The 15,842-nt window shown below is 39.0% G+C and overlaps 2 protein-coding genes across 2 annotated transcripts in view; one reads left to right on the top strand and one right to left on the bottom strand.

Moving 5' to 3' along the window:
• The window catches only part of LOC308688287 (uncharacterized protein), a 74,721-nt gene that overhangs the window by 55,138 nt on the left and 3,741 nt on the right, over positions 1-15,842 (bottom strand). The window lies entirely within an intron of this gene.
• On the top strand, positions 4,124-13,579 carry LOC308688418 (uncharacterized protein). Its single transcript, XM_081361439.1, has 13 exons — positions 4,124-4,339; positions 5,305-5,379; positions 5,594-5,683; positions 6,475-6,540; positions 6,755-6,844; positions 7,653-7,718; positions 7,933-8,022; positions 8,763-8,868; positions 8,970-9,040; positions 9,128-9,347; positions 10,885-11,029; positions 11,114-11,167; positions 13,363-13,579. Exons 1-10 carry the CDS (start codon positions 4,247-4,249, stop codon positions 9,131-9,133), a joined length of 753 nt encoding a protein of 250 aa, XP_081217565.1. The 5' UTR covers positions 4,124-4,246; the 3' UTR covers positions 9,134-9,347; positions 10,885-11,029; positions 11,114-11,167; positions 13,363-13,579.

The following is a 15,842-nucleotide window of genomic DNA, read 5'->3' as shown; positions in this document are numbered from 1 at the left end:
TTGTCTGGATTTAATAAAAGAAAATTATGCGTCATCCAATCTTTTATATCTTTAACACACTCTATCAATTTGGATAATTTAGCGTTTTCATCTGGCCGTGATGAAATATAGATTTGAGTGTCATCAGCATAACAATGGAAACTAATTCCATGTTTCCTTATAATATTTCCAAGTGGTAGCATATATATTGAGAATAATAGAGGGCCTAACACAGATCCCTGCGGCACTCCATAGTTTACTGGAGTTATGATAGATTTTTCTCCATTTAAATAAACAAAATGGTAGCGGTCAGATAAATACGATCTAAACCAGCTTAATGCTTGTCCTTGAACACCAGTATAGTTTTGTAGTCGATCTAAGAGTATTGTATGATCTATAGTATCGAACGCAGCACTAAGATCAAGTAAAACTAATATTGAGATACAGCCTTGGTCAGAAGCTAAAAGTAAATCATTTGTGATTTTAACGAGCGCAGTTTCAGTGCTATGATGCGGCCTGAATCCAGACTGAAACTTTTCATAGGTGTCATTTTCTTGTAAGAAAGAGCCCAGTTGAGCGGACACAACTTTTTCTAGTATTTTAGACATAAAAGGAAGATTTGAAATGGGTCTATAATTTACTAGATTATTCGGATCTAATTGTGGTTTCTTAATGAGAGGTTTTATAACTGCCAATTTAAATGTTCTTGGAACATAACCTAAAGATAAAGACGAGTTAATAATATTGAGGAGAGGCTCTTCCACTACAGGTAACACTTCTTTCAATAGTTTAGTTGGTATGGGATCTAATAAACATGTTGTTGTTTTAGATGAAGTAAAAAGTTTATTTAACTCTTTTTGTTCTATAGTTGTAAAGCACTGTAATTGTTCTTGCGGCGTGATAATCGAGGCTGAATTATAAGGCGCGATTGAGGATTGAACGTTTACAATTGTGGTTCTGATGTTTTCTATTTTCTCAGTGAAGAACTTCATGAAATCATTACTACTAAACTGTAATGGAATACTTTGTTCAGGAGACATCTGTTTATTTGTTAGTCTCGCCACGGTGTTAAATAAGAACTTAGGATTGTTATGGTTGTTTTCTATTAGTTTGCGGAGATGCTCAGCCCTGGCCGCTTTTAGGGCCTTTTTATAACGTGACATACTGTCTTTCCATGCGATTCTAAAGACCTCTAAGTTGGTTTGTTTCCATTTACGCTCTAAATTACGGGTTTCTCTCTTTAGAACACGCGTAGTATTGTTGTACCATGGTGCTTTACTTTTCTCTCTGACCTTTTTTAATCTAATGGGTGCAACAATATCCAATGATCCAGAGAGAATGGTGCTCATAGTGCTAGTTAATTCCTCAAGTTCATCTGTTTGTTTGGGTTCACTGAGCAGCTGAGACAGATCCGATAAGCTGTTTGAAAAATTATCTATGGTGGATGGAAGGATTGTTCTGCCTAATCGATAACGCGGCGCAGCATGATATATTACAGGAGTACGTAATATGCAAGTTACCATGTAATGGTCAGTGACATCGTCACTTTGTGGAATGATATCTATATCGGTTGGATCGGTTCCATGTGATATAATTAAATCGAGTGTATGATTAAATCGATGAGTCGGTCCGGTAATGTTTTGCTTGACCCCAAAGGAGTTTAATAAATCTGTAAACGCAGCCCCTAACGCATCATTTTGATTATCTACATGGATATTAAAGTCTCCAACAATTAATGCTTTATCGAAGTTAACTAATAGGTCTGAGAGAAAATCTGCAAACTCTTTTAGGAAATCAGCGTAAGGCCCAGGCGGTCTATATACGGTAGCCAAGGCTAGAGATAATAGGGATGTTTTTCGAACATCTAAGAGCGTAACATTTAGTACAAGTACTTCAAATGAAATAAACTTATAACCCGTTTTCTGAGTAACATTGAGAAAATCTCTATAGATTGTTGCAACACCGCCGCCACGACCATTCAGACGGGGCTCGTGCTTATAGGAGTATCCTGATGGAGTAGACTCATTTAGACCGAAATAATCATTTGGTTTAAGCCAGGTTTCAGTAAGGCAAAGTACATCGAAGCTATTATCTGTGACTATTTCATTTACAATAACTGCCTTAGGTGTGAGTGATCTAATGTTTAGAAGACCTAGCTTTAAAAATTGTTTTTGATTACCAATAGCAACATTTTCTGGCTTAATAACAATTAGATTTTTTCTAGATCCTGCAGTAGATTTATGATTTGATCTCACTAAACGAGGAATAGACACAGTTTCTATGCAATGTTCAACACTATTTATATCAGTTAAATTGGTGCAGCAGAGACTATGATTTGGACTTTTGTTTACTAGTCAAAAGGTATTTAACATTTTGGAGATGTTATCTGACAGAAGATCCGATCCGAATCTGCTTGGGTGTAAGCCATCAGCACGGTAAAGCCTAGGACGCTCCCAAAACAGATTCCAATTATTTACAAAGAGAAGTTTCTGCTCATTGCACCATGACATTAACCATTCATTAAGCGCAAATAATCTACTAAACTTTTCATGACCTAGTCGATACGTGGGAAGCGGTCCTGACACAATAATCGTTATATCAGGCGATGTGCTGCGTACCGTATCGATCAGATTCCTGAAGTCTTTCTTCAAAACTTCCGTCTGGCGCAGTCTGATGTCGGCCCCTCCCGCGTGCAGGACCACAGTTCCGACGCGCTCGTTCAGAATCTCGGGAACGTGAGCAGCGACTTCAGAAACACAAGCACCAGGAAAGCAGTGACTATGCACCTTACTTTTATTTAACGTAACGTGTACGTGTCGAACGATGGAATCGCCGATGATCACAGCATCGCGTTCTGTTTCGCGAAGAGGGGAGAAGCGGTTTTGTGTGGATATCTCGAAAACCGGGAGGGTCGGAGAGAGTTTTCTTTGTCTAGACCTGGCTCGCGACTTCCGCTGCGGAAAAATCCAGGCTTCGTGATGGCATGTTGGAGCCGGAGTGAACGAGACCATGGCTGATCGCGACCTCGACGTTCGGGACCGATGTTGAGGAACGCACGGAGTAGACGAGGTCGGAGTCAGCGGGTTAGTAACATTAATCTCTGATTTGTGTGCCTCGGCACGTGATGTTTCGAGAGCCAAACGCCGGTCTATCAGCTCGGCTTTTCTTACTAAAAGGTCGTGGATCTGTTTCTCAACAGCTTCCAGCTCAGACTGCACCGCGTGCAGCTCAAATGTGTCCTCACCTGCACCAAAAGGTAGACTACTTACATTTGATATATTCGCCATTTTAACAGATGGACAGTAAGTTAAGTTAGCAACGACGCTACCAGTGGTGCTATCAATATTAATACTAATTTATGGCTTAAGTCTTGGATATAATCCGTCTTTTCAGTGGTACGGGTGTAGAGTAGACGCACGATAGGCGAAAAAATGTTTGTTTGTAACTTAAATGAGTGCGGAGAAGACGCGTTCAGCCGTGATCCACGGACGTAACCTATAAGAGTATCCAGCGTTGGATCACAAGGCTTGAGACGCGTCTGCTCAACAATCCGCGTTATAACTATGAGGTGAGGAAAAGTAGAAAATGTTCGTTGTAAGTGAGTTTAAAGAGAAATCAAGAATTATAAATCAATCGATGGAGCTCCAAAGACAACAACGCGCTCAGACGCGACGCATGCGGTGTGTGTGTGTGTGTGTGCGTGCGTGCAGATGTCCGTGTGTGTGTGTGTGTGTGTGTGCAGATGTCAGTGTGTGTGTGTGTGTGTGTGTGTGTGTGCGTGCAGATGTCCGTGTGTGTGTGTGTGTGTGTGTGTGTGTGTGTGTGTGTGCAAGAGTGCAGATGTCAGTGTGTGTGTGTGTGTGTGTGTGTGTGTGTGTGTGTGTGAGAGAGTGCAGATGTCAGTGTGTGTGTTGGTATATGTGGTTTACATGGACAACACGCCAGACATTTCACCTGGGCTCCACGGACCTAAGGGTAATACGGGGACTATGCCAAGGTCCTCGTAAATCAAAGAGTGTAACTGCATTTGTTAGTGTCTGAACAACATATATTCTCTTTTTCTTTGAAAGTCCTCATTTACCACTTGACCTGATTTTGAGTGTATCCCAGTGTATAGAACAGCGACCCCACAGCTGGGTTTTATATTGCAGTTTCATACACATTTCTGATACACACGGTGCATTTTGGCGGGCCGTCTTGTGATTGGCTGGTTTGCGCACGTGGGCGGTAACAAGCGGAAGTCGACGGGAACCTCCGCCCACAGCACATGGCCCAGCTGTCGCTAATTAAATGCCTAATGGACCACACCTCAGAAGTGTCAGCTCGACGTCGTTGGATTTACTGGATTAAATACATACAGGTAATAATTATATTTATAAATATAGCTGCATTTTTGCATTAAGTGTTTCTTATTTGCAAGAAATTGTAACTTGTAACTTACAATTACTGTAAAATGCTATATATTTACCACAATGTTAGCTGAGCTAGCTTGAGTGGCTATCAACATGTCCTGCTCATTAAGCCTCAGGCTAAAGAGGTGGAGGACAAAAGGTAGAGATGAGGACAGAAGTAACATTGCCAGCAAGTCAAATTTGGTAGTTTTGTTTTTAAAATGAAAGCTAGCTAGGTTAAGTTGAGCTTGTGGCTACCGCATGGCTTAATGAGCAAGGCGTAGCTAGTTAAAGCCTTAACTTTTATTACAGACATTGTGTTTGTTTTATAGAATTAAATACGTTCTTAGTAGCCCACATTATTTTATTTAAATATGAAGTTGCAGTGACACAGGAAGGCTGTTATATCATTAATATGAGTACTTTCAGGCCATTAAATAAATGTAATGTGTTTATGATGTTCTGTTAGTGTACTAAACCTGTAAGATAAATTAATTGGTACCTAGTAACCAACCACAATGATCAATATACAAAACATGAGGGGCAACAGACCTGACAAGTATCTTGTGCAGTGTGTAAAGTGTTTTATATATATATATATATATTACAAGTTGTTAACTGTTTTTATCTTCTTGACTTCATTTAACTAACTTTGTGAAATTGTTAGTTCTCATATAAGAAATGCTTTAACCATAGAACATTTCACATACCAAAATACTGTACATTTTCCATCTAGCTTCAGGTGGAACATGATTTTTATAGCTTTTGTTAGCACCACCTAACCAGCACACCATAGATGATACTGACCATTACAGAATGTTAGAACAAAAACAATGAAGTCATCAAATGCTGTGTTCATCAGAGTGTTGTTTTCATAATCCACGGTCTCCTATGTGTATATTATTATTATTATATTTTTTTTTCCTTTTTACAGGGCCTTGATGATGAAATGGCTCCAAAGATGTGTGGTACCACAAACCCCCCATTCACAACTGATGACACTGAAGAGGTATGTCCTCACAAAAGATAGATTTTTATTAATATCTTGCACTTGATTGTTAATATCAAAGAAGTTGTCAGTGAGTTTTAAAGCAAGGTTTTCCTCTGTCTTTGTCAACAGTAGAATGGTTTCTTTTTTTACTCAGATGTCAAATGTCCTCTATAGTGTCACGCTCCCAGGACTTTCTCTTTATTGTCCTTTGTCTCTGTTTCATCTTCTACAGCTGACCACTGAGAGCAAGTGCACCCATACAGCCGTCAGCCACCCGAATCAGACTAGTCCAGAGCTCGGCCCATGCACCAAGGTTGGAGAGGTAAATTAAATCTCATGTACAACTTATTTGTGGCAAAATGTTAAATCTGCCAACCTATTTCAATATGTGTGTGTATGTGTATGTGTGTGTGTGTAGTCGCCTGAGTAGAACATGCTTTATGTGGACAGTCGCCTGAGTAGAACGTGCTTTATGTGGACAATGGAATGGAAGGACATTTGTCTAAACATGCTTTTTCAAGCTTCAGTCAGTATAATATCTGAGTGTATCTAACACTGAACCCCACCCAAACATGACTTGGGAGGTCCATGCAGTTTAGAGGGTCCCGTCCCCAGAGGCATCACTTTGGTTTTTAAGAACACTTGGACTGCCTGCATTGGATCTTTATGTTTGTTTAATGTGAATGCTAAGTTGTTTGGTTACATGTAATGGAAAGGCACCCATTCAACAGCACTGACGAAAATTCATGACAAGATGTCATTTAAAAGAATCATAGCAAATCTAAGAACTATAAAAGGACTAACCCCTCACTCCATGTAAAAGCTTAGTCAATTATTCTAGAAGTGCAATCATTCTACGAAGTTGGCTGACAATAGATAAACAACAAAGTAATCAAATGCTGTATTCATCAGTGTAGTTTTCATAGTCTACAGACTGTAGTCATGTGGCCTGTTCAGTGTCAAAGAACCGTTTCAGAGACTACATGTTTTCCACAAAACACTCACTGAAATACAGCCATGATATCTTTTCACTGAATGCTACACAGGGAACATCTTGTCTTCAAGATATTTGTTATAATTTATCTTTTTTTTTTTTTTTTTTCCTTTTTACAGGGCCTTGATGATGAAATGGCCCCAAAGATGTGTGGTACCACATTCACAACTGATGACACTGAAGAGGTATGTCCTCACAAAAGATAGATTTTTATTAATATCTTGCTCTTGATTGTTAATATCAAAGAAGTTGTCAGTGAGTTTTAAAGCAAGGTTTTCCTCTGTCTTTGTCAACAGTAGAATGGTTTCTTTTTTTACTCAGATGTCAAATGTCCTCTATAGTGTCACGCTCCCAGGACTTTCTCTTTATTGTCCTTTGTCTCTGTTTCATCTTCTACAGCTGACCACTGAGAGCAAGTGCACCCATACAGCCGTCAGCCACCCGAATCAGACTAGTCCAGAGCTCGGCCCATGCACCAAGGTTGGAGAGGTAAATTAAATCTCATGTACAACTTATTTGTGGCAAAATGTTAAATCTGCCAACCTATTTCAATATATGTGTGTGTATGTGTATGTGTGTGTGTGTAGTCGCCTGAGTAGAACGTGCTTTATGTGGACAGTCGCCTGAGTAGAACGTGCTTTATGTGGACAATGGAATGGAAGGACATTTGTCTAAACATGCTTTTTCAAGCTTCAGTCAGTATAATATCTGAGTGTATCAAACACTGAACCCCACCCAAACATGACTTGGGAGGTCCATACAGTTTAGAGGGTCCCGTCCCCAGAGGCATCACTTTGGTTTTTAAGAACACTTGGACTGCCTGCATTGGATCTGTATGTTGGTTTAATGTGAATGCTAAGTCGTTTGGTTACATGTAATGGAAAGGCACCCTATTAGTTATACTGGGCTACAAGAAGTCAGCTCCTGGCACTGAGGCTAACCACAAATTCCCCATCTACAATTTAAAAATATGAAGAAGGTATATCTTCATATAGGATATGCTTTAAATAAGCTGCATTCAAACATTCAAAGGAAAAAAACAAAAACTCAGATAATATCTACAAGGGCTAAATTCTGCACAAACCTTCAATTTCAAACTCATCCAGTGACTTCCCCTGGATGCTGCAAAGGTTTCCTTTCTCCATTGACAAAAGGAGTTTGGAAATCTTAGCAAGTTGTGTTGTGGGAACTGGTAATCTGTAGAAGTCGAGGTGAACACGAATGTGTTCATCAGAGTAGTTTCCATAGTCCACGGTCTACAATATTTTTGTTATTTTTTTTTTTTTACTTTTTACAGGGCTTTGATGATGAAATGGCTCCAAAGATGTGTGGTACCACATTCACAACTGATGACACTGAAGAGGTATGTCCTCACAAAAGATAGATTTTTATTAATATCTTGCTCTTGATTGTTAATATCAAAGAAGTTGTCAGTGAGTTTTAAAGCAAGGTTTTCCTCTGTCTTTGTCAACAGTAGAATGGTTTCTTTTTTTACTCAGATGTCAAATGTCCTCTCTAGTGTCACGCTCCCTGGACTTTCTCTTTATTGTCCTTTGTCTCTGTTTCATCTTCTACAGCTGACCACTGAGAGCAAGTGCACCCATACAGCCGTCAGCCACCCGAATCAGACTAGTCCAGAGCTCGGCCCATGCACCAAGGTTGGAGAGGTAAATTAAATCTCATGTACAACTTATTTGTGGCAAAATGTTAAATCTGCCAACCTATTTCAATATGTGTGTGTGTGTGTGTGTAGTCGCCTGAGTAGAACGTGCTTTATGTGGACAGTCGCCTGAGTAGAACGTGCTTTATGTGGACAATGGAATGGAAGGACATTTGTCTAAACATGCTTTTTCAAGCTTCAGTCAGTATAATATCTGAGTGTATCTAACACTGAACCCCACCCAAACATGACTTGGGAGGTCCATGCAGTTTAGAGGGTCCCGTCCCCAGAGGCATCACTTTGGTTTTTAAGAACACTTGGACTGCCTGCATTGGATCTGTATGTTGGTTTAATGTGAATGCTAAGTCGTTTGGTTACATGTAATGGAAAGGCACCCTATTAGTTATACTGGGCTACAAGAAGTCAGCTCCTGGCACTGAGGCTAACCACAAATTCCCCATCTACAATTTAAAAATATGAAGAAGGTATATCTTCATATAGGATATGCTTTAAATAAGCTGCATATAAATAAGATACGCTATAAATAACAAAATACAATGCAATAAAAGGGTAATCATATGTATCAGGTAAATTAAATGTCACATTGGTATTGAATTTAAAATTATTAGATATCGACATGTAAATATGAAATATATTTCTGTCCAAACTATGTGGCGTAAATATGAAATATCTTTGTCCAAACTATGTGGCATAAGTAAATACTACAATAATTTTTTTTGCCAACAGTGTCAAAAACACCGCCTTGTGTGCGCAACAGTATCCTCCTTGGACAAGTGTGTTCGTTGTGTGGGACCCGTATCTTCCTTCAAGTGGCTTGGCTATCAATGCACAGGTTAGATATTTAGTGAATTAGTATAGAGTGTATATGTGTTGTGCTCTAACCACTTAAATAGACCTGCAGTGTTAACATTGTTTTACTCAAATGTGTTCCAGTTTGTTCAGGGGTCTGGCATAAATCCTGCCTCAAGCAAATTAAAAGAGATGACTTTAACAGCACAGCACAGGTGAGTATCTACTAAGTGAGTGTTGAACTTGAACTGTCTATAAGATTCAATCACCATGTCAAATAATTTGCTTTCTCACCAATTCAGGTGTAGCAGTCTCCTAAGGCTTCTGATGATGAACTGCTGTCAGATCAGGACAAAATTCCACATCCAGCATTGGACGAAATATCATCTGATGATGCTGAGGACATGTCTGACAAGGAATACATACCTGATTCGGAGTCAGAATATTCTTTGTCATTACTTGCCAGTAAAGGAAACCTTTGCAGCATCCAGGGGAAGTCACTGGATGAGATTGAAATTGAAGGTATGTACAGAAATTAGCCCTTGTAGATATTATCTGAGTTTTTGTTTTTTTTAGATAAACATCTAGGCTTGGCGTTGTCAGCATCCCTTTCCAAGAAAAAAAAAAAATCACCTTTCATGTCCAAGTATGAGTCGAGGACTACTATTCAGAAATATAAACTTAAGTCTACAGTATGGCTGGACAGTAATTCAAAATTATGTTTGTGTAGGTGCAGTCGAATTACTTTAAATATTAACCTAATATCATATTGTGTAATCATTTATCTTATGTGCTCATGGACCACCTTAAACATAAACGCAGGTATAATAGCTCAAAACTACTACTTTGCAAAAAGTGGCAAGTACAAAACCAAGTACTTTCTTTTCCTTATTTTATGTGGCTATTTCAACCACAGATTTTTATGTCCAGCTATTTATGAGAGTTTTACCAGAGCTGTAAACTATTTGAGTAAATGTAATTAGAAATGTAATTTTGGCTACTTTGTAGTTGTACTGAGTATCAAAGATATTAGCTACTTTTACTCTACTTGACTACATGAAGTTTAGTCAAGTACTTTTACTCTACTTGACTTTTGAAGAAGTAAATGAACTTTTTACTCCAATACATTTGTGATGAGTAATGCAATTACAAATTACATTTTGCATGGCACCTAACTTTTCTTTATTGCAAAAACAAACTGCTGCAGAAAGTGATATTTCCATCTAAGTGGCATTGACTGAACTATATCTTGTGAGTTTTGCCCTTACTCACCCAAACTTGTCAACAAGTCTACTTTACGTGAATGCGAGTGCATTAGTAGGTGCTAAATCGCAGACGGTTGATTTAGATGAAGTCAGGACTGCAGCCAGTGATGAGTCTGAAACCAGCACATCCAGTGCAATTAGACTTTGACTATTTAATTTTACTTAACAATTTTTTTTTATCCACATTATTGACAAGGCCTTTTTGAAGGATATTGGTTTGCGTGTGGCCTTTTTGTGCACTTGAGCTTAACTGAGACTTGAGAGTTTGTAAACGCTTAAATAGATAGTTCACCCAAAAATGAAAATTGTCATCATTTACTCACCATCAAGTTGTTACAAACTTCTTTGTTCTGCTGTACTAGTCATTGGCTGGCAAAATCTGCTTGGTTACAAAATATCTATCTTTGTGTACCGCAGAACAAAGAAATGTATACAGGTTTGGGGTTGAGGTTGACTACATTTTTGGGTGAACAATCCCTTTAAGAGGCTGTTGTGTCGACCCTGATTTATTAGACTATTGAGGTGTTCAGTTTTATTTAGATTTTAGAAAATAAACATGACTTCTCATTTTACAAATCAATTGTTTCTTATTTTCACCTGCATGTCTCAGGTGTCAAGGACTAGTGCATCTTTGGGCCTAGATTTAGTATAATACTAAAGTATTGTTAATCACTTTTACTCGTATTGGTGACTGGTAATCGAGTAATTTATGCTGCAAGGTATCTGTCTTTTTACTCAAGTATGGTTTTCAAGTACTCTTTCCACCTCTGAGTTTTACTAATGCCATTTTCCAGATGAGATTGCGTTAAGTGATGCTGAAGACTGGGAGTGAATCTGATGACAGCAACACAGATCTCACCGCATCAGAGCTTGGAACTCTGGAGCCTATGGATATTGACTCTACAACCACAGAGCAAGACCATGACATGGGAGACTTTGGTATGTTAATTCAATTCATAGTCTCTGCTGATAAAATGTATTTTTTCCTGTGACAAAAGTAACTTGTTAAATTGTTTTCAACAGGATCAGTGTAATTTGTGTCGTCCACAGTAAGTGAGAGTGTACCTCCCTCTGAAGGTAAGATTCAGTTTCAAGAGGTTTATTGTCTATGCACAGAAGAAACACAGTGGTTTATACCCTACAATGAAATTCTTACTTTGCCCAACTCCCTTAAAGGGATACTCCACCGTCTTTTCATATTACACTGTTATTCCCTTAACTAAGTTGAGTTGATGCATACCTCTCTCGTCTCAGTGCGTGCACTCAATCGCTCTGGCGCGCGGCGACGGTTTGATAGCACTTAGCTTAGCCCAGTTCATTCATTAGGGACCAAACAGAAATGAAGCTAGAAGCGACCAAACACCTCCAAGTTTTCCCTATTTAAATACAGTTACACGACCAAGTATGGTGACACAAAATAAAACGTGGCGCTTTTCTAAGCGGGTAAAAAGGATAACTATAGTGTATGGCGGAATAGCACTGGGAGCACTTCGGCTCGCGCAGTAAAAAGTCACGTTGGTTCTAATGACAGAAGTGAGAGGGAGAGGATTTTTCAAGCGTGACTTTTTACTGCGCTGAGTCGAAGTGCTCCCGAGTCCCAAGTAGAGATGCACGGATGGGCTATTATTTCATCCGCAACCGCATCGCAAAACTCATCATCCGTCCGCCATCCATCCGCACCAACTTTTTTGACCAATTTTCAAAACCGCACCCACCCGCCATCCGCTGATTGGGCAATGCAATTTAAAAAAAAGACAAACCATCAATTTAATATATATATATATATATATATATATATAAGGATGCATTTATAGCGTTTTGGGGGAAAAAATGGATGGATGACCTTCTATTGCCTTTGTTTTTAATTCTCCTTTTTTGAGTTTGTCACGCAAAGTTACCTCCTTCGCCGGCGTTGCCATCTCTGATAATAACAAGCAGTCTGCATAGACTCGACTAGGCCATATTACTGCGTAATGAAAATTTGACTTTTAAAGTGTGCTCATTTTTTTTTTTTTTTAATTTTTTTTTTTTGGATGTAGGTATAGTTAGATAGCAATATTTACATATATTTTTCATTTGATTGGTTCAACCGCCCGCCACCCGCCCAAATTTAATTAAAATATTATTTTTCGTCACGTCATCCGCCCGATCCGCGGCTGTAACCGCCAACCGCGCATCTCTAGTCCCAAGTGCTATGTCGCCATACATCATAGTTATCCTTTTTACCCGCTTAAAGTGCCACGTTTTAATTTGTGTCACCATACTTGGTTGTGTAACTACTCGACTAACTGTATTTAAATAGGGAAAACTTGGAGGTGTTTGGTCGCTTCTAGCTTCATTTCTGTTTCGTCCCTAATGAATGAACTGGGCTAAGCTAAGTGCTATCCAAGTTCAGCCGCGCGCCAGAGCGATTGAGTGCACGCACTGAGACGAGAGAGGTATGCATCAACTCGTCTTAGTTAAGGGAATAACAGTTTAATATGAAAAAACGGTGAAGTATCCCTTTAACAGAAGGATTATTATGCACGTCTTTGTGATGTTTTCAACTATCAAAATGCAAGAGTAATCTTAAAGAAAGAGATATAAATAAATAGCCCTAAATTTAACTGTACTGCATTTGTACAAAACATCTTGTCTGCAAGAGAACATATACACTTACTTTATTATCAGGAAATGTATACTGAATTTGAGATAAAAGTTACCTCCTTCTCTTCACATGTTCTCTTGATTGCCCATGAGTACGTTCTATTAATTCTCTTTTTAGCAAGTTGGTTAAAAGACTAAAAATGAATTGGTCTGAATGACTGAGTCACAACATGCCACAAAATCTGGAAGATTAAGAGGTTAAAAGTAGTATTAAGCTGCTTATGTACAGTTTCAATATCAAGACTAAACTTTCAGACCAAGTTCCAACACTATTTAGCTAACCTTATGAAATCAGATTTAAACTGAGAATCAGACCTTAAGACATGTTACTGATTGTAGTATTACTTACTGCAATTAATTCAAATAGCAAAAGGTTTGGCCACATAAATAGATGAACAGCAAAGACATTCTAATATTACACTCCATATTGTCCACACTCTAGTGGGTTAATAAAGTTGGTGAAATCACATCGAGTGAGCAACCAACTGATACCCAGAGTGAATTAAGAAAAGTAAACTGCAATTTCTTGTCAACTGTGGCATTAACTGAACTCATGTTTTGATGGCTTCAACTGGACAACACATTTTGTTTGAGATATATTCTTTTTTTGTTTGCCTATCTTCCAGGGAATTATGCTGATGAGGAACATGGATCCAGAAGAGTGGCGAAGAAAGTATGGTCTAAGGCTGAGGTCGCCGCAGTAATGCGACACTACAAAGGTCATATAAGCAGGGGAAAACTGGCCACCAAAACTGGTGGTAGACCCCGTGTTAGCACAAAGAACAGTGCAAAATATAAGGGACTTTGTACAAAATAGAGGAATAGCTGCAAAGAGGCAGTCAGAAAAAAAAAGATTTAAATACACTGACTATTGTGGTGGTGTTTCTATGTTTGTGTTAAAGGAACACTTCGACCTTTTGGGACTTTAGCTTATTCACCGTATCCCCCAGAGTTAGATAAGTCCACACACACCCTTTTCATCTCCGTGTGTGCCGTAACTCTGTCTGACGCACCCACCGCTAGCCTAGCTTAGCACAAACACTGGAGATAAACGGCTCCAGCTACCATACTGCTCCCAATAAGTGACAAAATAACGCCAACATTCTGCTATTTACATGTTGTGATTTGTATAGTCACGGTGTGTATGAATAACAAGGTCACATGACACACAGCCGTCTTCTAACCGTATACATACTGGGAACTAAATTCTCATAGATTTTACTATATAGAAGGCGAAGCACTGCTGGCAGGAGTGATTAGCGCAACCCTCTGAGCGAACTCTCTGCTCCTCACCACGGGCTTCTCAGGTCCTGCGAGAAAATCCCTCCGCCCAAGTAGCAGTGCTTCGTCTTCTGAGAATTTAGTTCCCAGTATGTATATGGTTAGAAGATGTCCATGTCTCATGTGACCTTGTTATTTGTACATGCTGTGACTATACAAATAACAACATGTAAATAGGAAAATGTTGGCGTTATTTTGTCTCTTATTGGGAGCAGTATGCTAGCTGGAGCCGTTTACCTCCAGTCTTTGTGCTAAGCTAGGCTAGCGGTGGGTGCGTCAGACAGAGTTACAGCACGCATGGAGATGAGAAGGGTGTGTGTGGACTTATCTAACTCTGGGGGATACGGCTAATAAGCTAAAGTCCCAAAAGTCCAAAGTTCCTTTAATGTTTTAAATAGAGGCCATCACAAAAGCAAACTGTTAAACAGTTTTTAGTTTTTTTATATTTTATTTATTTTTTTGTTATGAGCAACCATGGGTATTTTGAAGTTGGGTAAGAATAACTTATTTGACCTTTTTTTTTGTTGCCTATGGCTTGCTCAGTTGGGGATACTTCATTTAATTTAATTAATCAATCAACAATTCTATTGATCAGCATTACCAAACGTGGACGTTTTACACTAGAAACATACATTGATGTATTATTTTAATTGAATACTGTGAAGCTGCTTTGATACAATCTGTATTGTGAAAAGTGCTATATAAATAAAGTTGACTTGACTTTTTTGCTCAATTCTCATTGTCATGGCACTGGTGTTGTGTGACAATCTATTGTTTAGCTCTTACAGGCTGTTATCTGGCTGTTAGCCATTGTCACCAACTAACAATGGTGATGTTAGAGTTGTGCAATAAAATAATAATTCAAGTCCCATTAATGCTTGGTGGTGTCAGGTTAATGTGTATTTGTGTTAGTGTATTTATGTTAATGAGCAAGTGACGTCATTGTCCCTTTAAAGTCCCATTAATGCTTGGTGGTGTCAGGTTAATGTGTATGTGTATTTATGTTAATGAGGAAGTGACGTCATTGTCCCTTTAAAGTCCCATTAATGCTTGGTGGTGTCAGGTTAATGTGTATGTGTATTTATGTTAATGAGGAAGTGACGTCATTGTCCCTTTAAAGTCCCATTAATGCTTGGTGGTGTCAGGTTAATGTGTATGTGTATTTATGTTAATGAGGAAGTGACGTCATTGTCCCTTTAAAGTCCCAATTATGTTTGTTTTGGTCCTTATAAGTCACATATTTTTCAAAATGAGAACTGTCTCTATAAACCACAATAGTTTTAGGGTGGTGTGTATCACGCTCTGAAGGGTGTATCTGAAGTCTAAAGTGTCCTGAATTTTTTTCAATTTTTTTTGAGTGTTTTAATCGAACTCTCATAGCTCTAGGACCTCAGGAAAGGGTAGTCCATCTAAACCACCACCGGGCCTGTTTGGAGAAAAAGTCTGGCTAATCCACATAAACCAGTATGTGTGTGTGTGTGTTTGTGTGTGAGAGAGTGCAGATGTCAGTGTGTGTGTGTTTGTGTGTGCGAGAGTGCAGATGTCAGTGTGTGTGTGTGTGTGTGTGTGTGTGTGTGTATGAGAGAGTGCAGATGTCAGTGTGTGTGTTTGTGTGTGAGAGAGTGCAGATGTCAGTGTGTGTGTGTGTGTGTGTGTGTGTGTGCGAGAGTGCAGATGTCAGTGTGTGTGTGTGTGTGTGTGTGTGTGTGTGTGAGAGAGAGAGTGCAGATGTCAGTGTGTGTGTGTTTGTGTGTGAGAGAGTGCAGATGTCAGTGTGTGTGTGTTTGTGTGTGCGTGCAGATGTCAGTGTGTGTGTGAGTGCAGA

The sequence above is a fragment of the Scardinius erythrophthalmus genome (assembly GCF_964197995.2).
Source record: "Scardinius erythrophthalmus genome assembly, chromosome: 3".
NCBI classification, from domain to species: Eukaryota; Metazoa; Chordata; class Actinopteri; order Cypriniformes; family Leuciscidae; genus Scardinius; species Scardinius erythrophthalmus.
The sequence above is the reverse complement of the archived record's forward strand: the minus strand, read 5'-3'. Positions and strand labels throughout refer to the sequence as shown.